Below are 22584 nucleotides of genomic sequence, written 5' to 3'. Positions count from 1 at the left end.
TTCTGTTGATTACACAAACTTAAACTTAAATGAAGAATGAAGGTAAATCTTAGGTGTGCTTTTCCTGCATATGATGGCAAACATAATAGTTCTATTCATTTACATTCATTGCTACCATCAAAGTGATGCACAAGACCAAACAAAAAGTGAGCAGCTGTTTGAAGAGAAAGTAAGCCATTTTTTTCAAAGTTTGGCACCCCATGTGTATTATAGCCTATCTGTTCATTAACTACTGATTTTAGTTTGTCTTTTTTTCTTTGAAAAACATATTTATGTATTACAGGTAGGTAGCCTTTGACAATCTTTTGCATAAACACCATCTATGTTGTTTTGTTACCTGTTCTTCCAAAAAGAAGTTGGACATTTTTAATTTTCACATCAAATTTGTCATAGGCTTTGTCCATGATCTCCTCTAAAGATGAGAAGTTAGAAGCTTCACTACTCCCTTGATTTATGCTGTTCAGCTGAACACATAACAAACAAAACAAAGTTAAGTCTTTAAAACAAACATGTGCTATTCATTCTAGTGAAGATGAAAAGATGATTCATAGGGGTTAATAATTGACATTTGGACTCTTAGAGAGAAAATACATTAAATTGCTTCACAGTTCACTTATTCTTGCTAAGTAGATTTTTTTTGTTGTTGTTACTTCTATCATTCCACTTAATTCAAGCTATGGAAAAAAAATTTTCAGTAGGACATAAGACATTAGTCTATAATTTTACTTATGGACTACAACTAAAATAAGTATTTAATCAGTCATTAAATCAAGTTAAATTATTGCAATCTTTCCATTTTATAGAAACAAGGGAATTAATTTTCAAACTTCAGAGAAAAAATTATATTCTCTTTTATTAATAAAACATCATCATTTTACAAAAAAGGAAACAAAAGTTCATGTATTCTGCTGAGGAAATGAAAGATATTAAATGATGAAGTATTATAATCATGATTATACCATGAACATGCTTCCTGGGGAGGGTTAACTAGTACGAGGATGTCAAAGATACCCTGATCAAACTGCTGACCCAAATCTATTTTGTCAGAAATACGGTAAGTTAAAAATACTTTGACACAGATGATCACTCTGCCTTCTGAAAGCAAGATGGTTTCAGACAACAGCTATGTTAAAAGAGAATATTTGCTTCCCCTGAGCTGATAAGAGAAGTCATTTATATACCTGAAATGTACCAAAGTCCAAAATCAGCAAATCTGAATTTTCATGGTAGAAACCAGTCTGTGGAATCACAAGGTAGGAAGGTTTCAGATTAATCTTCAGGTCAAGGACTTTCCGCATTTCAATAATATGAACTAATCCTTAAAGAAAGGAAAGGACATGGAAATGTAAATGCTATTCACAAGTGAAACAATGGTGACAGTCAGCATACAAAAAGATGTTATATGAAAGATAAAGCCTCTTGAATCAAAACTTTCATCGCATTCTACTGATTTCTTACCAAACTCAATGCTTCTTCCCACAAAACATTCACTAAACCTCTATCCCAGCAGAAATGAGGGCACCAACTCAAGGAAAAATCCCAATCCTACCATTTGGTCATCAATCAAAACATAAGCCAAGCATTTGAGTAATCATATGGATACATTTTAAGGGTTCACCTTCACTGAGATTTGTTACTGTCTTACCTGTAGCAGTTCTTTCCTTGATTTCTTCCAGTTTCATTAATGTGGCAGTTGTTAATCTTTCAAGATCCATTCCCTTACTTGTCTGAAAGAATTCTACCATTGCATTTATTGTTCTCTTAAAAAAAAAAGAAAAGAAAAGAATTAGCATTATACATATAAGTCACTCAACAAAAACTCAAAAATCAGATCTGGACAGAGCCAAGAGAGTAAAAGCAGAGAAATAGGACTCAGAAATACCAGAGAGTTTTGGTTACTACTCACTGCATCATATTTTATTTCCACAGGCTGTGATTCAATAATAAGGCTCTGGTCAGCTGTACTGTCCTCTGGGTTAATATCAAACTCAATCTTCAGCAGAGAAGATCTGCTATCCCCTATGGAAGCCACGAGAGATGGTACGATGTTTTCTTGTCTCAGGCCTGTAACATACCAGTTTTCAAGCTTTGCTTCAACCCTAAGGAAGATGAATAGTTACAAACACTTAATTGGACAAAGGTTAGAATCAGTTGCAAGAGAAAAGAAAGGCAGAATATTTATGTTACATAGATTAAAAGTGTAGGAATGTTCACTCTTGTGTATGGATTTAAAAAGCAGTTACAAATTTCTGTTGGTGCAAATGAGAATTCTGTACTGAGAACTGCCCTGACAATAGTGTTAAGAGGAGTCTGTAGGAAAACACTTTTGAAGAAAGACACTGAACACCACCAAACCACATCAGCTTCACTCATCCTTAGAAGCCCCTATTACATAAGAAATTGATTTTCAGGTCCTGTGCCTCCCACCACTGAAATCCCTGATTTTGGGAGACAACATATTTGGCCATAATCAATGTCATATGCCTGACTCTATTGAGATAACTGAACTACATTTTTTTTCAGAAACATGACACTTGCAAGATTATCTGTTCTACTGCTTCAGTCTTGCAAACTAAATTATATGGCATGCATTTATGTAAAATAATGTCAAAGCTCTTTTTGTTTCTGTGCAGCATTCAAGCTGCACCTTGAAAATTCCTCAGAATGGTTTTTTTAGTAAAAATATTTCAGGAGTCAGTGACTGAGCTGGTGATCTTACGTATGAAACCTGAACTGAAGGAACTGCAAATGAAAGCAAAAAGTGCACAAATTCATTTTCCAGACACCAAAACTCTTATTCATTGACTCTGTAATCCAATAATTTTTGTTCAATATTTCTGGTGTGCCCTCTCTTAAAATCTTAGAACACAGGAAGGTCTCAGTATCTTATCCTCTGGCTGATCTCAGCACAAACACATAATTTTTTTATTTCTGGAAGCAGTGAGTAACACATTCACTAGCTTGGCTGGAGTGTGTTGGCCACACCATTTCACATGGCTTAGCTTTCACTTCCCAAAAGTCATATTCAGCAGTTTGACACATATTCAAGAAAGAGGTTGCCATTGTTCATGGAAACTAGCAGACAGCATTCCCTGCTTCCTTCCATTCTACGTTATCTACCAAATTATATTATTTACAAGAGAGTACAGTTACAGAATGTAAATTTACAAGGCAATATACAAGAAGCACTACCCAAGAAAAGCTAAGAAGCTGGGGAGGGGGGGTGAGGAGGGGCAGAGATGTTTCTACAAAAAGAAAATACCAATCCATTTACTTAATGGCTTGTGCTCCTGGGCGCTGTGATATTTTGGTACTCAGATCAATTATCTGTACTTTTAGAATTTCTGCCACGTTCTGGTCTTCTTTAATTGTAAGAGAAGTGCTTAACAGCTTCAGCGTCACAACATGGGCAACATACTAGTGAGAAGAACAGAGGAAACTGAAATTAGTCATCTCAATAAGAATCATTTTTCAGAACTCCTCATTTTAACAAACTCAAGTGTGTCTTTCTAAGTTTTTCCAGTCAACTAAGATTAGAAATTCATCTCTATGCAGAAAGCAAAGTACAGAGTCTTTACTTCATTCAATGTTTTCCAGTAATTTCTTTAACATAAAATAGTGTAGTTCAACAAATGCAAAGCAAATATAGTCTCACTCTTTTCAGCATTAAGGAAATTTTTTTAAACCCTGAAGCAAGAATAGCTAAACTACACTCAATAGAAGACTCACTTGATCAACCAAAAGCATTATAATCCCATTAAATAACTACATTTTAAAAGATATAGCTTGTATGTCCTTGTTGTTCTTACTGCTAAATGTCAAGTCTTGGCCTTGCCAAGAGAGGGTTCTGATTTCCCAATATATGTACCATTTTATGACTGCATCAATCAGCAACTTCAAAAGAATCAAAGAATATTTCCTACCTGAATTTGAAGATTTCATCTTTCCTCAGGATAATAGGAGAGCTGAAGGCATTTTTACACTTAATTTGCTGTGTGGTTTGTTTTTTTTAACCATCCCATAGGTAGCTTACCTGCTTTGGTAATGAAAGATGATGGGAGCTGTCACTGTATCCAATAGCAGTAAAAAGTTTTGCTTTCTCCTCCGGTGTCATTAGTTCATCAATAGCTAAAAAACAAAAACCCATACAATTTGCACCTTCATAAATAACAATTACCACTTTTCCTCACATTTGCCTCCCACTACTTAAGCTGTGCTGATACATTCCATTGGATTCTTCATATTGCACTAAATTCCACATTGTAAAATAATTCACACAAGCGTCTTCATATATGCTGATACATATGTGGCACAGAAATCAATATAATTTCTATTACAAAAGTATCCATAGCTCCTCAGGATGAAAATAGATTTCAGGAATTTTAGTAAACCAAACCTCTGATCCAGACAGGAAATCACCACAAACAGTATCCATATTGTTGCTAATTATCACTACAGCTATAATGGCCATATTCTCCTTACCAAGGTTCTGAAAACCTTATGGCCAATTTAAAATAATGCCTTATTTGCCAGCTCAAGATTCAGTAAGAGGTGACACAAAATGATCAATACTGCATTGCACTGCCTATGCCATACCCTCTCCTGCATAGTAGGAAGCAAAAATACAGTCACTTTCTTTTTAATATGTAAGAAGACATAAAATCTCTCTAGACATTAGTGCATTACAATCTACACTTACTTTCAGGTACAAGTGATTCTTCATCTTCTTTAACCCTAGATTCTCTTTTACCCCAGAAACTACTAAACCATCCTCCACTTTTCTTTTCTGCTTCAGTGCTTTTCTTCTTCAGTAATTTTTGTCCTGATCTTATTGTCTACAAACAAGAAATGAAAACAAATTGGACAAAATACATTATTTATAGTATGACTTTTTTTTCTGTAAATAATCCACGTATGTATGCATGTTAAACATGCATTTAACTGAGGGACAGCAACAAGGAATTAAGAACTTTTTGACTCACTAGACAGAGGCAAAAAGAGGACCAGGGTGAGGGACATGTCTCTGTTTATCTGTGCATGCGTTTATTTTAGACAGTTTTTTCTAGACATTTCACCAGCATTTAGACTAAAAGAGGTAGGAACCATACAAAAAATCAGCATTTAAAGAGTACAAAAAGCAATGACATTCCTTAAATCTAGCAGATTCCTTAACCTAGTAGTAACAAACCTGAGGACCAATCCTGTATCATGTAAAACTTTTGAACTTTTTTTTGAACTGGTTTCCAGTTTGGAAATCAACTTATTCTTGTCCTGGAAGGACAGGAAACTTGTCTTCCAACCTACCTATCCTATCATACCCATCAGCACAATTTTTTTTAAAATACCATCATGACAAAAGCATCCTATTTGACGTGCTACACCATTACTGAAAAAAAAAATTACTCCTTACCTCAACTTGTGCTTGCTGTCTTGCTAAGACTGTATTGAAGACATCAAGTTTTCTTTCCAGCTCCTACAAAAATGTACGATCAAATTATTTGCAGATAAAACATACTTAGGAAATTCTCTTCACTATAAATTTTCTACCAGTTCCTTCATATTTACCCTCCAACTGATTTCTAGCTCTGCTCATTTCTATCACAGGTATATCCCACCCCCAGCTGCGAAGTTCACTAGTAGATAAAGCTGATGTTAGGCAGTCTAGTTTTTTTGGGTTTTTTGGGTTTTTTGGGTTTTTTTCTTAACTACATTACTCTTGCACTTCATTAAATGCATCCATGCTCATTAATCCTCAACCTAAGATAGATTGGTTTAAATGGCCCTTTACTAGTATTTTATTTTGTTTTCCCCAACAGGTTACACAGAACTTCAGATTGAAAAGGTATTTTCACAGACCTCTTATGCCCTTGTAAAACCATCAACCTGGATTACTCTCAATTATACCTAAAGAATTATTTTATAGAGGGACCAAAATACAATTCCTCCAAAGAAAAAAGACTCATACCTGGATTTGCTTCTGTGTTTCTTCTGACAGTTTACTCTGTGTTAGTTTGTTCTTGTACACATTTTTGTAACTCTTCAGGAGCTGCCTGTGCTCTTTTATGTTACTCCATGACCACATTCGACTATGTCTTCTGATGTGAACTTCAAGAACACTGTTACCTGCATATTTCCACCTACAATAATTCCACACTTGTGAACAATTTCCCATTTCATTTGTGCATTACAACTTACAGGTTGTAGATGTTTATGAGTATGCAAACACTTTGTCCACCACTTGTGATTTGAGTAACTTGGCTTATAAAAATTTTAATGTTTTCAACATCACTTTTGAAAAGTGGACAGAGGGCTTACATTTAGTGCCTGAAGAACTACAAACCTTCACACTATTGACTTCTGCATGTTTGCAAATTTGAGCTGTTTCAGCATTAAGTGCACTTAAGCACTTTGATAATCAATATCAGTTAGTACTTTGAAAAAAGCCAACCAAATGCATTATCAGTTCAAATCTTTAAAACCTATAGTTGACATATATGTTTCCCTTGCATAACATTTGCCAAGTCTTTTCTTTAGCCTTTCTAAAATTGCATTTTAACCTCTAGTGAGAGCATTGGCATTTTGTTTCAGATTTTGGGGACTTGACCTTAGCAAGTGAGATTTTCATCAACTGCATCTTTTATTACTTGAATCTAAGGGCTAATCAAAGCTCTGTGAAAGTTCTATCAGCATGTGATCTAGTTTTAAAACTACTTTTAACCACAAAGGAGAATGAAAAGACTGGAGAAGACTCCAAAGAATGCATGAATGTACACAGCTTACCATTCCCTGGCATGTTTATGGAGACACACATTTGGCCTAAATCTTCTGTAGGGCGCATTGCGAACCATGTAATCTATGGACTCCAGCAGGTCTATCATGCTGAGGTACTAAACACAGGAAAATAAGTTTCTTAGCACAGGTTCAGGTTTTGTTTGCAAGGCAGTGCTCAAACTGCACGTATACCATGGCCTTCAGTATTCCTCAAACTACACAGAAATGTAAGTCCATGCATTTTCATCAAATCTGAAAGTGGACCAACTGCACCCCTTATTCTCAAAGGACACCACCTGGAACCTCTGTGTCCCCCCAAGAACAACAATTTGAAGTTTTACCAGCCTGCTCAGCACAAAGCCTGTCAGGCTTTCTCAAACCAACCATATTCATTTGTCAATGCAGTTTCCCTCATTTTAGAGATACCTTTACATTAGTGGTACAGTCCTGAATCATATATATATATACACACACACACACATATATATGTTTAGACAATGATCAGATGTCTAAAAGGTTCTTTAGCCAACTAATTGCAAGCATCTCTGAATAAATGAGAACACAGAATTGCTGAGGAGTCAACTAAATTAGTTCCTTGATACTTCAGCAGGCTTTGTTGCCAAAGCCAGCATACTCCATTCATTCCCACCCTTGTCTGTTCTTTGGCAACTCTGCAGTTGTAACACTGGATTACAGTTTAATAAGATAAGGGCTACTCATGATTGCATTCTCTAGGTGAAAAGAATGCCACTGGAAGGGCTGAATACAGATCAAGTGGTTCCCAGAGGGCCCACAGATAAGAGTGTCTAAGAATTACCAGGAAGTGATTGCTACACAGAGGGGAAAAGATCCTGCATTTTTTTTCCCACAGTACTGCTAAACAGTTTAGAAATTCTACAGCCATATAAGCACACAAATCCCTAAGAAGAATGTTTTCCAGTGAAAAAACACTATAGTTCATCACAATCTGAAATGGGTGATAAATACCAAACCAACTTGCCTGTGGCTTAGTGAATTCAATGACAATTCTCTGTACTTCTACATTACAATCAATCTTAGGAGTTTTCAGTTCTACTTCTGCATATGGATTGATATAGAGTCTTGCAGAGGCTGACACTGGTCTGAAAACTTGAAGACAAAAAAAATTGAGATGGATCTTTTACTTAAATATAACAAGTAATAGATGAAACACATCGATAGATAACGTTCCTGCTCAATCCCCACAGCATCAGGATGCAATTCTTACCAACAACAATTAAGACAGCCCCACAATAGTCAACAAGCATACAAGCCCTAATATGTTCTATTATATTATGTTTTTTCTAAAATGAAGATAGTATGGCCATGCCTGCAGGATCAGGTCAGGCTGCTGTACACTGACATGCTCAGAACAGTTAAGATTCACTCATTCCTAGCTTACTTACTGTACTGGTAGTCTTCAGGCTGGTTACCATTACAGGGAATTCCTCTTTTCAGCTGATCCTGTAAAGGAATACAATACTGTCTAACAATTGCTGAAGAGCATTAGTTGTTTAGACCTCTTAAAATTTTGAGTAGACCAACTTAAGTTCATGTGTATTTTGCAGACTTTTGCAGCTGTCAATTCAAGCTGTGTATTAATTTGTGTTTTCACTTCAGACTGAAATTCAGAGAAAAAATAAGAAAACATCCACAGACAGGCAATGCTAAATGAACTTGGCTTTTCTTAATAACTGGATGGTTTTAAGCACTTCACAGTTTTGGTTCAGTCTTTGATATCATAACCAAGCTCACCGGGTTAAGTACATATTTTGTTAAGGGCAAAATAAATAAATAAAGGTATCCATCAAAGATGAGCATAAAAGAAAAAGGAAAACAAGCAGTACTGTACAAGGACACACAGAACACCTTTATAATGGGTCAAAAATATATAATGTCTAAACCCTAGAGGTGTTGACAACAAATAAGGTTCACAAAATATTACTGACAGCAGTGCAATGGATTAACATATGACCCTGAATACAGTGACCATAAGTGTGAGGAGTAGGGCAGAAATTAGTGTGGTGTAGTTTTGAATACTACAAGAGCCAGAAAATATAGTAATTAATGCATTTTCTTCTACATTACCAGTATTTGTTCACGGGAGCCATGGTAATACATTTTGCTGTTTATGTTCCAATAAGCACTGAGGCTGTCCAGGCACAAAAGCTGCACAGGAAAGAAAACATGCAACAAACTGCATACTCTGTATTCAACTCATTCTATGAACTTAGCTTTCCATTTGTGTAAACAGAAAATATATGAACGCAGACTAGACAGCAAATGAAGCATTAGCATTGAGATGTATTTAATCTGACAATAGTATTTTGAAATAATTGAATTACAAGTTCTTTAAGCACATGTTCATGCACATCTGTTAAACATGACCCTGGGTTACAGGGGTGAGGGTGCACAAAACTGGTACTTGGCCTAATAAAGAAGCCAGGACTATTAAACCCTTCTCATATTGTTTCTATAATTCCTTAGATCTCTGCGTACTCCCTTCTGCACAGGCTCAGAGGGTGGTTCAGAAGGTGGGCAAGGAGAACAGAGAGACTGCTTAGCTCCCAGAATCCCAATTACCCTAGGAATACAAATTAGATTAGGAAATGGCAATTTGACAACCTCTTTGAAATCACAGTTTCCACGCAGGCTTGCTGTATAATGCACTGAACAAGGGGATCAGCAATCATATTTAAGAGAAATTATTTAAACTATGGAGTTTGTTTAAGTTTATGCCTTACATAAAAACAGTTTTTTGTGCTCTAGTTGTGCTTAAACATACATCAAAAATAAAGACAAACAGGAAAATTCAAAAAGCAAACTATTTTTCCAACTTTATTTAAAGCCTCAGGTTTACTAGTCTCAAAGATAAGTTGCTTTTTTCACTTGTGTAGGAAAAAAACTCAAAACACATTACCTTGTATATTATTTTTGCAGCTTCATTCAGAATAGAAGGTGTCCAGTTCTCGTTTGTTGTCTAAAAGTTCAAAGTGATAAAAGCAATTTTGTGCATCTTAGCTAACACATTTGTGGGTTTATCCTATGCTTCCAAGCAACAAATGCATCCAGTTTCTCTGCATACACACACATCAAGATAACATATACAAAATATGTCAGTTTACTTTCATACTTTGATATTCAACTCCTCATCCTACCCAGAAAATGCTTAATAGCTAAGGCAAAGCGAGGTTAACTGAAATTTTCTCTCCTTTCTCAAAAAGACTGGCAAAATACCAAATTCCTGATCATCATGATGCAATGTTTGCCCTCATTTATTACACCTGGACATAAACTGCCCAGTTTCAAAGGTCACTCAGTCCATTAGAACAAATCACCAAGTCTCAGAAAGTGTGATGTTCCTCGATCCTCTTCCTTCTGCCTGCTCAAACTGCCAGTACTATTTTCATGAATAAAAGATTGTCTTCACTTCCAGCTGTATGCACACTGTCACTGTATCTTCTTACTATGTTCCTTTTCCTTTGTGCTACTCCAAAGACAAGCAAACTGAACACACCAGAACACACATTCACACACACATTACCAGTAAACTGAGCTCTCCCAACGTCATTCCCAAGGAAATCGGACACTGGGGGTCTGTGATCTACAAAAAGAGACAAAATAACAGGTATTTCTTTCTCTTGCTGGAGACAGGTGTATCCTTTAAAGCTGACTGAAATCCTGAACTGTTCTGAGCAACTTCCTTTGCTTGGTTAATCTAACTGAAATATTACTGGAACCCACTAACAGAGAGACTTAGGAACCCACTAACTAGAGACTTAGGACTTCAATTCAAACTGAAAATCTTCTTTTGGATTCTAACATCATCATGCAGGAAAAAAAAAATTAAGAGTACCATGTCTCAGTCAGCTACAACACTTTATCATATGCACTTTTATGATCTCTTTAACTTTAGTGTCTCTGAAAACAGTCCCAAGAAAGGTTTGAGAATTACCCTATTATCAGTGCTTTTTTTTTTTCAATTCAATTGTCTCATAACAAACTGTTTATTTGTTTTCCTAAAGGAAGGTAAAGTAAGAAATACCAGTTTGGTTCACATAAACCAACATTCTTGTTTATCAACTAAGTGTTTTTAACAGTTTGCCTTCAGACCCATCTGTAAACCCATCAGCTTCTGCCATTCTGGACTCTCCCAGGACCCTGAAAAACTCTGGACGTCCACTGCAAGCAGCAATGTGTGAGAACAGACACTGCCCACATTTAGTGAGCAAGGCAGCACTGGACAAGGGGAAAGAGAACATCTGTTTCACATCTCCATATTTCTGGCATTCAGTCATATCTGGGGCAAGTTATTTCAAGAGGTGCAGAAGAAACCACAGCAACTTTTTCAAGGTGGCAAATACAGTTTCTCTATGGACTAGAGGATCAGAACTGCACTGAAGTCCAATTTAAAATGAAGACAACATGTCCCAGTTACTTACATCATCTTCATATTTAACGTGAATGCCTGTGATTTTGACTTGCACATTTTTTATAACTTGAGTTGCAAGCTTTTCTAAGAAAGTATCCTTCTTCTCCTCCTTTGGTTTGTCTAGAACAAGAATTTTAAAAAGTCAGTGTTTAGTGTAATAATTGCATCTTGCATTTCATTACACCAACAACTACAGCAATTTAAATTCAAAATTTCCTCTAAAATAACATTTCAGTTTTCACTTATCTAGATTATACGTTTGTATTTTTTTTTCCTTTTCTGTACATCCATATTCTGAAGATGTGATATTACCTGCCTGCGCACAACTTAACCACAAGAAAACACATGTCTAAATTTCAGTTAAAAGAGTTTAGTGCACAGCAAGTTCTGGATTAATATACTCCTGCCTACTCCTTCCAAGGTAAAAGGTTCTCTCTTTAAAGTCCCTCAGTGAGGGGTTTCAAGAAGCAAATGAGTAAGACAGAGTAATTTAGCACAAAATACTCTTGAATAATACATGCAAAGGCAAGGAGGAATATTTACAATCCCTCCATACATTTTTGATGGAAATGCTACAGATCGCTCAAGTTGAAGAAATAGTCATGTCTATAGAGAAAAACAAGGACTAGAGGTTTTGACTTAGCTTATTTAACTGTTTTTAACTTTTGACATATGCAATGCACAGTGAACAACACAGGTATCTAACTTTGTACATCTTGCTAAAAGAATAAGAGATTTTCTTTAAAAGCCCTCAGAGGTTCAGGAAATCTGCTTAAAAATGAGAAGACTTCACTAGTGAACATGATATAACACAGTTGTAGTCAAGAGAACATTTGATTTCAATTGAAAAAATTAGTCAGGAACTCGGAAGAAACAGAAACATTGTATCACTTTTACATGCAACACGCATTTTCTCCTACTAACTGATTAAAAAAAAAGGCATAAGTCCTTATCAAAGCTTCATGACCTTTAAGTGCAAGGAACCATTAACATTTTTGCAGCCACCAGCAGCAATTTGTGTGCTATTTTGCAAAGCTTATCTCGGGTCCCCCAAGGTTTTCCCTCCAACTGCAAGTCTGTGTGCAGCTGCAGCTTCCTCCAAGACCAAATACATAACAACACAACTGCATGGGACACAGCAACCCACTCTTAGACATGTGCTAATGCTGAAAACCTGCACAGTTTGGTGTTTATAAACACTGATCATCCTCTTGGGGAACAACATCAATTTCATTCCTGTTTAAATATGTCATAGCACTAAATCAATTCTTTAGAACAGAGAGCTAAAAGGTGATGACAAAAGACTCTTTATTGCTACAGCATCAGTTCCAGGTTTCCTTTATCTGTTACCGCAATCTGACAAAAACCAGACAAACAGATGTAACCCGACATGCAGTTTTTCAAACAGTCACAGTGAAGTGCCACTAGTTTACAGTTCTGCTGTAAATGCTACAGAGAGCTCAGACTGAAGGAATAGGCACAACTATCCAAATAGAGACACAAGGACTCTCTTCAGCCTCACTGAACCCAGAGAACAACAGCAAAAAGAGCTCTTTCCAATTGATATCCTCTCTTTCAAACAGTAGGAAAAAATCTCACGGGATGGACAGCCAAGAATATGAAAAACTAAACCAAACAGAAAGCAAAAAGAAGCCTTAAAGTTAAAAGCTGTAACTCTTACCCACCTTTTGAGTGATCACGACCTTTAAAGGGTCTCTTAAAATGCTTTTTGTACTTTTTACGCTTACGTCCTTTTGCAATGCAAGCAATGTTTTGGAAAAAGGATAAAAGTCAAGTTAGTAAAGTAGAAATGTAGGAAAGCATAAGAAAATATGGAAGGTTTAGCTTGTCTTAAAGTATAATGGCTTAGAAGGTCTCATTAAAAGCTTTTCAAGAATTGCAGCTGTGTTAAGCAAACAATGAACTGCTTTTCATAGCATAAGATACAAATCCAGAAGAGGCTTCCACCATATAAGGACATAACTTTCAATTTAAGATACAGATGTATATGGGAAACCCAAAGAGCACTTTTCAATAGGATTCTCATGATAATCAACAGTATGATACGAAAGCACTCTGAAAAAACAAATCCAGTCACCACAAAAAAAACATACAAAAATGATGATTCTAAAAGCCTTACATGAAATTAAATTCCATTATTTACACACATATTGCAACCCACACAATCACAACCATTTCAGTAATTAAATGATGCTCATACTTTCCCACAATTCTGAAGAAAACCAGTTTGGTGAGTTCCCTTGTTTTTTTCCCCCTCTGGCCACCCAAGTAAAAATAACTCAGCAATAGTGTTGCCTGTGCTTATCTTTATGGGGTTGGAGCACGAGAAGGGTGTATCCCACTAAAACAAGAAGGAAGCAAGTACAACACTACTAACCTAACCCTGGGGAACAACTTGGTATCATTTGTAGGCCTGTTCAAACAAAGGAGGGAAATTGCCTGCCAAGATTTCAACCTGTCTTGCAGGTACGGTGACGGGGTGCTCACTATATAAATAATAAAAAGGAAAAACTAGACAAACAGAAACATTTTATATGGGATAGTTCCTTTTAACAGTACAAGTAATCATTTATCAAGGTTACTTTAAAGGGTTACTTTTCACTTACTATTGAACTTGTAGGTCTCAGGTTTTCACTCCCATGTATGACAAAACTAAGGAAACAGGATATTCCTCCTTTTCACCCACATCCCCTACTATGGGGAAACTAAATATGTGGTTTTTAAGCTCACTTTAAACCTGTGCTCAGATAACAGCTCAAGCAAGAAATTTTGACCAAGTGTAAATTTCTGAAAATGAGGTTTCAGAAGTTAAAAATAAAGCATGTACCATGTACAACATAACAACAGTTCCTCTGAATTTCAAGGGCAGCTGTTTCCTTGTCTAACTTGAGAGCAATGCAAATAAAGAGAAGCAGGGGAAAGCATGCAAACGCCCTCAATCTGCTAGAGTTCTCTTTGTCTGTCCATAGTTTCAAGACAGCCTGAACTTCCACTATCTTAAGCCCAGACACATTAAGTAAAGGATAATTACACTCCAAAGAGCTAAAATTATAGTAGAATATTGACAGAATTTTATAACATTCTTGAGCTCAACATGACTGATGGAAATCTAAGCGGTCTCCTTATCTTCTGAAGCAGCCACTCAATTAAAAGAGGACTAAGTCATTGCAAAAATCCACTCGAATCCACACTCATTAGAATCTTATTTCTACAACCACCAATATGTTAATGTTTACCAAACAAATATTGTTTTCTCACTTCAACATTTGGCTATTTTGGAGAGGGGGACTTCTAAAAACCCAAACTTCCTGCTCATCATGCATGTATAAAATGTAACTAACCATGCATACCCACCAGGCTTGGTGTCCTTGTAAACCAGACTTTCCAACCCATACAAGGAATCTTGTGAGTGTGTGCCTTGGTCCACATGGCAGCAAGTAACCAAAAAAATGCATTTGGTTTAAAAAAAGAAAATCAACTCACGATTTAATATTAAGTTCACCAAATGTATGACACAGCAGTATTACCATAACAGTATCTGACAGCATAAGCCACTTCAGAATATCTAATTTCAGTGATTACCTACAGAGGAAAACCATGCAATTTACATTTTTTCTTGTAACCAGTAAAAGACCTGCAGCCTCTGGTCTCCCTATATGAGGTTTGATAGAGAGAGATTGTGACAGCTTAGAAAAAAGAGAACAGTTTAATCAGTTTGTGTCAGCAGTTTCCACTTCCCCCTCACACTATCCTACCAACACAGTGCCATGACCATTTTGCTCAGTTTCTGAATAGCACAGCATAAGAAAATACCTCCAGATCTATTTAAACTCATAAACCCAAACAAGATTCTAAACACATTAATATAAATCAAGTATTAATCAGAAAAGAAAATACAGCTGAGAATTCATGAGCCTGACAAGTTGCTATTCAATATATATTACCTAGATTTTCAGCAGTTATTGTGTGCTCTTAAAAGCCTAGAGAGCTGAATTTCTTAGAATTTTATGGTTCAGTAGGGCAACATGGGCTCCAAGAATTCTGTGTCTAGGAAAAGCAAAGGATCACTCAAGTCCTCTTGAGTCCAATATTCTAGTACAGCACCACAAACACAAACGGCTACTACTGAAATATGATCATAGGATAACAGAACTTCTCAAGTTAGAGTAGAAAATAATCCAATTTAAATGTTCCTCTTGCTTTTCCTTCTCAAGGCTTAAAGTTTAAAACAGCAAAACATGACTAAATCTAATTCTTGCTCTTTATATAAACAGTTGAGCTACTAAGGTACCCTTTTTCTATGATGACTTTTTTTCCAAAAGTATTACAAACACTGGATGTACTAAGATTTTGCTGAAAAAGAAAACTGCCAGAGATGCACAGACTCACTATTAAACACATGAAGCTCCAGAACTGGAATTCCTCAAGCAGTACCCATAAGGTTAAGTTCACCTTATTACACTATCCTTTCATCCTACTGTTACTGGTGCAAAGAGCATTGGGTGAAACATTGCTGCTGTACAGGATCCAAGTGCTACATAGCTGAGGTTAAATCTCAGCCAACATTCCTTCACTACAATATCAAGTAATGGCTGCAAAATACATTCACTGAAGTTGTCTTAGTCCTCATAAATGTTCTGGCATAATAAAGACAAGAAATAAAACAAAGCCGCTTTCTTCCTTGCAGCCAGACTGTCAGATTGCTGTTTGAAAGAAATTAAATGACCAAAGAGATTACAACCAAACTATCTTTTATCCAAGTGTTGAAAGCATAATCTCTTTCTCAGTAACTCTTCCATGAGTTGCAGCATTACAAGTATTGTAGAAAAGCATCTTAAGAACCTTTACGCAAGCCAACTTAAAGGTCTCAATTCGGATAAAAACTTCAGTATAACTTTTTCCTCCAACACATGTAGGTTACCTGCCATTGGTTCTGAGCTTGGTTTCTGTCCAAACAAGTCTAACCAATACCATAATTTTATTAAAGATATTAGTTACTACAATATGAGCAAACAGAAAAAAAAAATCACCACCAGAAAACAAGTTAGCAGGATATAATTGAGAGCTTAACACTTTTTATTACCTAGAGCAAAAGTTTAAGGCTCCTTTGTTCATGCTCAATTGTTTTGTTGAGTCATGAATTATTTCCTGCTCACAAGAGTCTCATTTCCCCAAACCAGCTCAAACTCAGTACATCACAAAAGTGCAGCAGAAACTGAAACAAAAGCACTATCACTGAAGTAAAACTTTACAAGCCTTACCGTTCCCCTTAAAGATTCCTTTCAGCAAAGAACAACCTATCACATGCACCTCTAAAACACACAGTTAAACATCTATTATCAAGGTGCTAAAGCAAGGTAACATTCCCCTCACACAATAGACTTTCTATTGTTCTGTATGGTCCTGTTCCCCTAGAGCACCAAGGGAAAAAAAAAAAAAAAAAAAAAAAAAAAAAAAAAAAAAAAAAAAAAAAAAAAAAACCACCCAACATACCAAATGAATAAATTTCCATTTCCCATGGAAGCTGACTGGATAAATGAATGGTAAACAAACAAATAATATTTCTTTCAAGCTTTAGAGTAAAAAAGCTTTTCAAAGATTAGCTAGATACTTGAAAAAACAAAATTTATTAAGTCTATTAGAAAGCAGGACTTTTCTGTCACAGCACAGCCAAAGTCCTCAAATTCCAATGGAGATTTGCATCATTAACTCAGTACCTTTTTCTGCTGCTTTCTGCAAGGCTTCCTCAATTCTTGCCAGTTCCTTTTGTTTACTATCCTGCAAGTATTTTTCTTCCTTCTCTGCATCATATTTAACACCTGTAAGCCAAGTTGGGAGAGCATTAATCCTAAATCTCAAGTTACATAAATGCATTATCAAACAATGTATACCATATACAACACCATGATGCAAAACAACTTGTTTGAGACAAAAGTGTTTTTTTGAATTCTTTTTTCATTGCTGAACACTTCAGCCAGCCTCCAAAACTGTTGTTTTTAAACATGATGCATTATTTCACAGGAGAATTTTTCCATGGAAATTCAGACTCCTAAGAGTGGTCTGTGCAACATAAGACAGATTTTTAAGTTCTTCTATACATTTATTTCATGCTCTAGCAACTTGCAAGTTTTCTCATCATACCAGAGGTTCTCATTTCAGAGAAAACTAATGAAGTTCTTTGACCTCTTCCCTCTCCCTACAAACACTACTAATGGAATTATTACCTTTGACTGTTACCATTTAGAAGCAGATAAACAACTAAATATCTAAACCATGCCACAAAGCTGGATTCAGGAGAAGCATGTTTTAGAGGAAACTTGGCTGTTGAATTGAACTTGGAATGGATACAGCCAAGGACCTCCATAAAAGCAACAGGTGCCATTTTCTCTCACCTTTCTTCTACTAACTTGCCAGCATTTGTCTAGAAACTTCCCTGAGAGAGCAGAATGTAAAAATTGTAGCTTACATGAACTACACTCATTTACATGGTACCCTTAGGTATTTTTCTCTTCCATTATTTAACTGTTGCTGAGAAGTTTACATACTTGCTCCAGGAACTATCAGAAGATACAAGCCTTCTAGAGTTGCAACAACTGCCTCCCCATAGAGATTCTTCCAGGGAATCTTCAGAGTGAGTTTATCTAAACAAAGCAGATACAGTTACATCAAAAGAAACATCTCCACTGCTCTTAGACCAAAGAACGTCTCTGGCATGAAGGAGCACTAGTCCTATATCTTGATGTCCTAAACACCTCAGGAGGTCAGGAGAAACCATATGGGCATGAACATTTTATAAAGCCCTTGAAGTGATAAAATGCATGCAGAAGAAACATAAGACATAGTTTCAAGCAAAAAGTCACAGTCTGAGTCAGAGTACTTCAAATCAAAACCTGAGATCATGACCAAAGTTCAATTCACTGGGATAAATATGATTTTCCCAGGAAGTAGAAGAAAACATACAACACATATACTACAAATGTTTCATGTGAAAAAGCAATGCTGACCACCAGGGAAAGAAAATTAAAAAAAAAATAAAATAAAAATAAAAATTAAAAAAAAAAAAAAAAAAAAAAAAAAAAAAAAAAAAAAAAAAAAAAAAAAAGAGTTCCTAAACCTTTGGATATTTGTCAGTTCCAGGAATTTAACTTAAATTCTTCATAGTCCTAGTCAGTCCTTTAAAGAATGACACATATTCTGCCTACACTAAACAGCTCCCTTGATCATTCATGCCTCCAGGAAGAACCTCTCAGATGTGTTTTTCATACCAGTCTGCAAAGTTAGACAAACAGGGTTTGCCAGATAACATCGATGGCAGTCATGCTGAATATCTATGCTGGTTCCAACACTTAAGAAGCTTGATAAAAGAAATTCAGGGGCAAGATTGACCTTACAGCTTATGTTAAAATGTCCATTGTAATAGTTGCATTGTAACTAAAACTTACCTATCTGACCAACTTTTATTCTAAAAGGTACATCCAGTTCACTCTGTAAATGACAAAAATAAAGTATTAAAGAGAAGAAGTAGTAAAAATAAATAAATTTAAATTACCTTTGCAAAATACCGTATTTACATACAGAAATGAAAAGCCAGTTCTTTTCTAGTGGAAAACCCTAGAAGGAAAATAAGACACAGCAGGCAGGCAAACTAGTGGAAAAAAGAGAAGAAGTGAACCATATCATATTCCTTTGATCCCTTCTTTTTCAAGAAAGCGTAGGCTACTTCTCTACAGTGGTGCTCAACACTGGCCTCCCTTCAATTACTTCTGCATGGAAATCTAACACATTGTAATTGTAGGGCTGTCAGAACCATCCCTTATTTTACATTCTTGACTTGGTCTCAGCTCTGGTCAGCCACATACATGACTTTGCATTTTTCTACGTCACAACTGCTGGTATCTGAATCAATCCCCATAAGAAGGAAAGGTGTATACAAAGAAAGACTTCCTTCCTTTTTATCTACTAGATAGGAAGATATTTGTAGCAATAGATTTGAAGTACAACAAAGCTGTCAGGAATGGATTAAATGGACAAGTAAAATATGAAACTGTAGAATAACAAAGAGAAGCCAGTGATCAAGTTGTATAAAGACCCAATGTGTTTTCAACACACAGAAGAGTAACAGTTCTCTTTAGGGAAGTTGAAACTAAGACACTTAATTCTGGAGCAAGATTCTCTCAGTAGTATAGATGTTCAGTAGCAAAATTAAAGAACATGAAAACAAGCCAAGTCATCTGTTTTTCTAGACAAGAGTATAGGAACTTAATGCAAGTTACTTCTTGTTTTTCAACCACAGCTTTTCTTTCTCTGTCCCAGTAAAATGAGCAAAATTAGAAGCAGTTAAGCAAGAACTTACTTCCAATAACCAGTAAAAAAGAACACAGTGTATCCTTTTATGAGACTACGGTGAGCAACATTTTATCTTAAGTCTCAGTCTTTAGACCCATAAAACCAAACTGAAGTTATTAGGATACTTACTAATGCATTCTCCTTTATCTGTAAATTGTCAAGGGCCACATTACCTGTTTAGAAGAGAGAAGTACAGAAAAAATTACTTCAAGTACTACTTACGTTAGAAAAAGGAACACAACCACAATCCTCCCAAGTACTTATGAATAAAATCTCTTATTCCAGTTACAGAATAGCACAAGAAATGTGTAATTTGTAAGAGCCACTAAACATGGGTTATAGACAAAATTTCAGTTGGAAGAGATGATAAAAACATCATCAACTTAGATGTCTATATGTTTCTGCTCTATTAAATACATCCACAATAATAGGAAGCCTTTCTTACTATTCACTTAGTGTGAATGACAACTACAGTCTTATCAACATAGGGCAGACCTGGAAAATGGTATCTTGCTTTTCATGATTTCACATAGAAGAAAAATCATGAATCACAGAGGCACACAAACACATACCTATTTTCACAAACACATTAACTCTTCCTGACGCAGACAACAGAACAGGATTTCTAAATGAAACACTGGCACAGAATTATACCCGAGGAAAGCCCATGTAATATACCTTAGTGCTTTAAGGCCAGATTCCTTCGAGCTATATTCTATTTGAAGTATAGGCATTAATACTGCATAAATGTTAAAATACGTACCACCACGACAAGAGCAAAAACAAGGTGATGACCTACCTAGGGCAGGCACCTAAAGCAGCCAGCCTCCCTAGGCGGTACTTCAGCTGGTTTCTGCATGACTACACAGAGGCGAATGGAAATGTTTTGATACATTCACCGAGGACAGCTACTCCACGTCCCTGCACTATGCTGGTTGTTTAGCACACATTATTTACACGGATAAGGGGAATGAATACAGGGCTCCCCAGCGCACCATCAGCCGCACCGGCACCCAGCGCTCCCGCCAGCCGGGCACTGCGCCATCAGCCCGCCCACAGAGCCAACAGCACCATCGTGCTTCCACCCTTCTCCCGAGACAAGGAACAGGAGCACAAACAGGGGCTTCATCGCTGTCGGCTTTCCTCGCCCGAAGCGCTCCGAGCCAGCGCCGTGCGCCCCTGTTCCCGGCCCAGGGCAGGACAGGCGGGGTGCCGGGGACCAGGGCACACAACTAGCGCCCGGCGGTCCTGCGGGGAGCGGGGACGTGTGCGGCCACACACCCACCGTCCTCACCGCGGGCCGCGGCCCCGGAACTCGCCCGCCGCTCCCGGGGGGCCGCAAACGCCCGGCTCCCTCAGAGGGGCGGCGGTTCCGCGGCCCGCAAACCCCTCACGGGGCAACCGCCGCCAGCGACACCCGCTCCCTGCCCGCGGAGGCTCCGGCGGCCCGGCGGACACGGAGCGGCGGAGGGAAGGGGCTCCTTACCCCCCCATATGCCCAGCTTGAGCTGAGACTTGTTCAGGTTCTCCACATAGTCGCCCAGGAAGCGGTTGAGCAGATCCGCCACCACTGACTCCAGCACCATGGCGCGGGCGGCCCGTCACCGCGGCCCCCGCCTGGGAGGGGAGCGGAACGCCGGGGAGGGGGCGGCGAGCGCGGCGTGACCCGGCGCGGGCGCGCCCCCGGCAGTCAGCTGACGGGGCGGGGCGCAGCACAGCGCCTGCCGGGGTGCCGAGCGCGGGGCGCGGGGGCGGCTCGGGGCGGCGGAGCGGCGGCGGCGCCGGGCACGGGCAGAGCGGGCTGGAGCGGGGCACCCCGAGCCCGCCGCCGGCGCTCCGAGCCGCGGGGCCGAGCGGGCGCGCGGGCGGGGTGGGGTGGGGTGGACGCGGCGGCACAGCGCGCCCCCGTGCGGCGCGGGACCGCCACCGCAGCCACGGCTCCCCCGGCGCTTCGCGGGGCCGAGAGACCGCCTGAGGGAGGAGCGGCTGAGGGCGCCGCACATCACCCGCGGGAACCGTCCCGTCACGGCGCCCCGGCTCCTCACATCAGCCACGGGCACCGTCCCGGCTCCTCACCCGCGGGCACGGTCCCGGCACCGCCGCCCCGGCTCCTGAGCAGCCCAGGGGAGCCGTGCGGGCCGGGCTGGAGGCTGGCGGGGCTGCGGAAAGGCTCCCGGTGCGGCGGTCCTGGGCTCCCCCTCAGGCCGTTCCCGCCCGCCCGCCCCTGAGGGGCCGCGGGGCCGCCCTGGGGCCCTGCCCGTGCTGAGCCCGTCCCGGGGAGAATTAATTGTTCACGTCAGTTCATCCGCGATTGACAGGACTTGGGTGTGCTAACAGTGCCTTAGAAAACTATTTATTACTTTAAAAGTGTTAATTGAACTGTTTAAACAGCTAATCGAGCAGCTCAGGAAGCTCACAGAGGAAGTAAACAGAAATGAGAAAAAAATCTCAAAGGTTTTTTAGAGGTAACGGCACTGCAGAGAAGGTCGGTAAGAACACGCCACTCCGTGTGGTGAACCTGCTGGTAGCAGTGTCAGCCCCGGAACAAATTTTGGTACTAATCTCAAACTGGTTCTGTAAAGTCATTCTGAACTCACAGGAGCTCAATTATTCATGGAAGCACGGCACTTGGTGGCTCAAAATGGCACATTCATTCTAAAAATGTACTCCAGAGAGCAGAAAACACTATTAGCAATAGAATTCAACCTCAAAAGTATGTGATAATACGTCAACACCCCATAAATATAATCACAGTGAGATAAACATTGCTTTCAACAGCGTTCAAAAACATTGTGGAGCTTAGTGCCGGAAGATTTTACAAAACCACAAAGTTGAAGGAAAATATTTGACAAAGGAAAGGTCCATCAGCAATTTTAACCACTCTGCTCCTGTTACAGCCTGTGTTTCAGGCTTGCAAGCTCCCTCTGGCTGCAGTTAAGGTAAATCCAGAGAGCTTTGCTAGGAACTGTTTTGACTTTATTTGACTTGTGGACACT

At 38.6% G+C, this 22584-nt stretch overlaps 1 protein-coding gene across 1 annotated transcript in view; it reads right to left on the bottom strand.

Annotated features, from left to right (window-relative positions):
* The window catches only part of VPS13C (vacuolar protein sorting 13 homolog C), a 78975-nt gene extending 57679 nt beyond the window's left edge, over positions 1–21296 (bottom strand). The window contains exons 1-21 of the mRNA XM_083871025.1: positions 21075–21296; positions 19718–19761; positions 18685–18727; positions 17788–17883; positions 16960–17061; positions 11232–11341; positions 10334–10393; positions 9710–9769; positions 8878–8958; positions 8196–8253; positions 7772–7899; positions 6781–6887; positions 5966–6137; positions 5411–5473; positions 4700–4835; positions 4034–4128; positions 3275–3417; positions 1907–2099; positions 1646–1760; positions 1182–1318; positions 338–464 (exon numbers count right to left, since the gene is read on the bottom strand). Of these exons, the coding sequence (XP_083727151.1) occupies positions 338–464; positions 1182–1318; positions 1646–1760; positions 1907–2099; positions 3275–3417; positions 4034–4128; positions 4700–4835; positions 5411–5473; positions 5966–6137; positions 6781–6887; positions 7772–7899; positions 8196–8253; positions 8878–8958; positions 9710–9769; positions 10334–10393; positions 11232–11341; positions 16960–17061; positions 17788–17883; positions 18685–18727; positions 19718–19761; positions 21075–21174 (2170 nt within the window). The 5' untranslated portion in view covers positions 21175–21296. The remainder of the gene's footprint in view (positions 1–337; positions 465–1181; positions 1319–1645; positions 1761–1906; positions 2100–3274; positions 3418–4033; positions 4129–4699; positions 4836–5410; positions 5474–5965; positions 6138–6780; positions 6888–7771; positions 7900–8195; positions 8254–8877; positions 8959–9709; positions 9770–10333; positions 10394–11231; positions 11342–16959; positions 17062–17787; positions 17884–18684; positions 18728–19717; positions 19762–21074) is intronic.
* Between the last annotated feature and the right edge of the window lie 1288 nt (positions 21297–22584).

This window comes from Zosterops lateralis (assembly GCF_965231275.1).
Source record: "Zosterops lateralis genome assembly, chromosome: 13".
NCBI classification, from domain to species: Eukaryota; Metazoa; Chordata; class Aves; order Passeriformes; family Zosteropidae; genus Zosterops; species Zosterops lateralis.
This window is presented reverse-complemented; position numbering and strand designations above follow the sequence as displayed.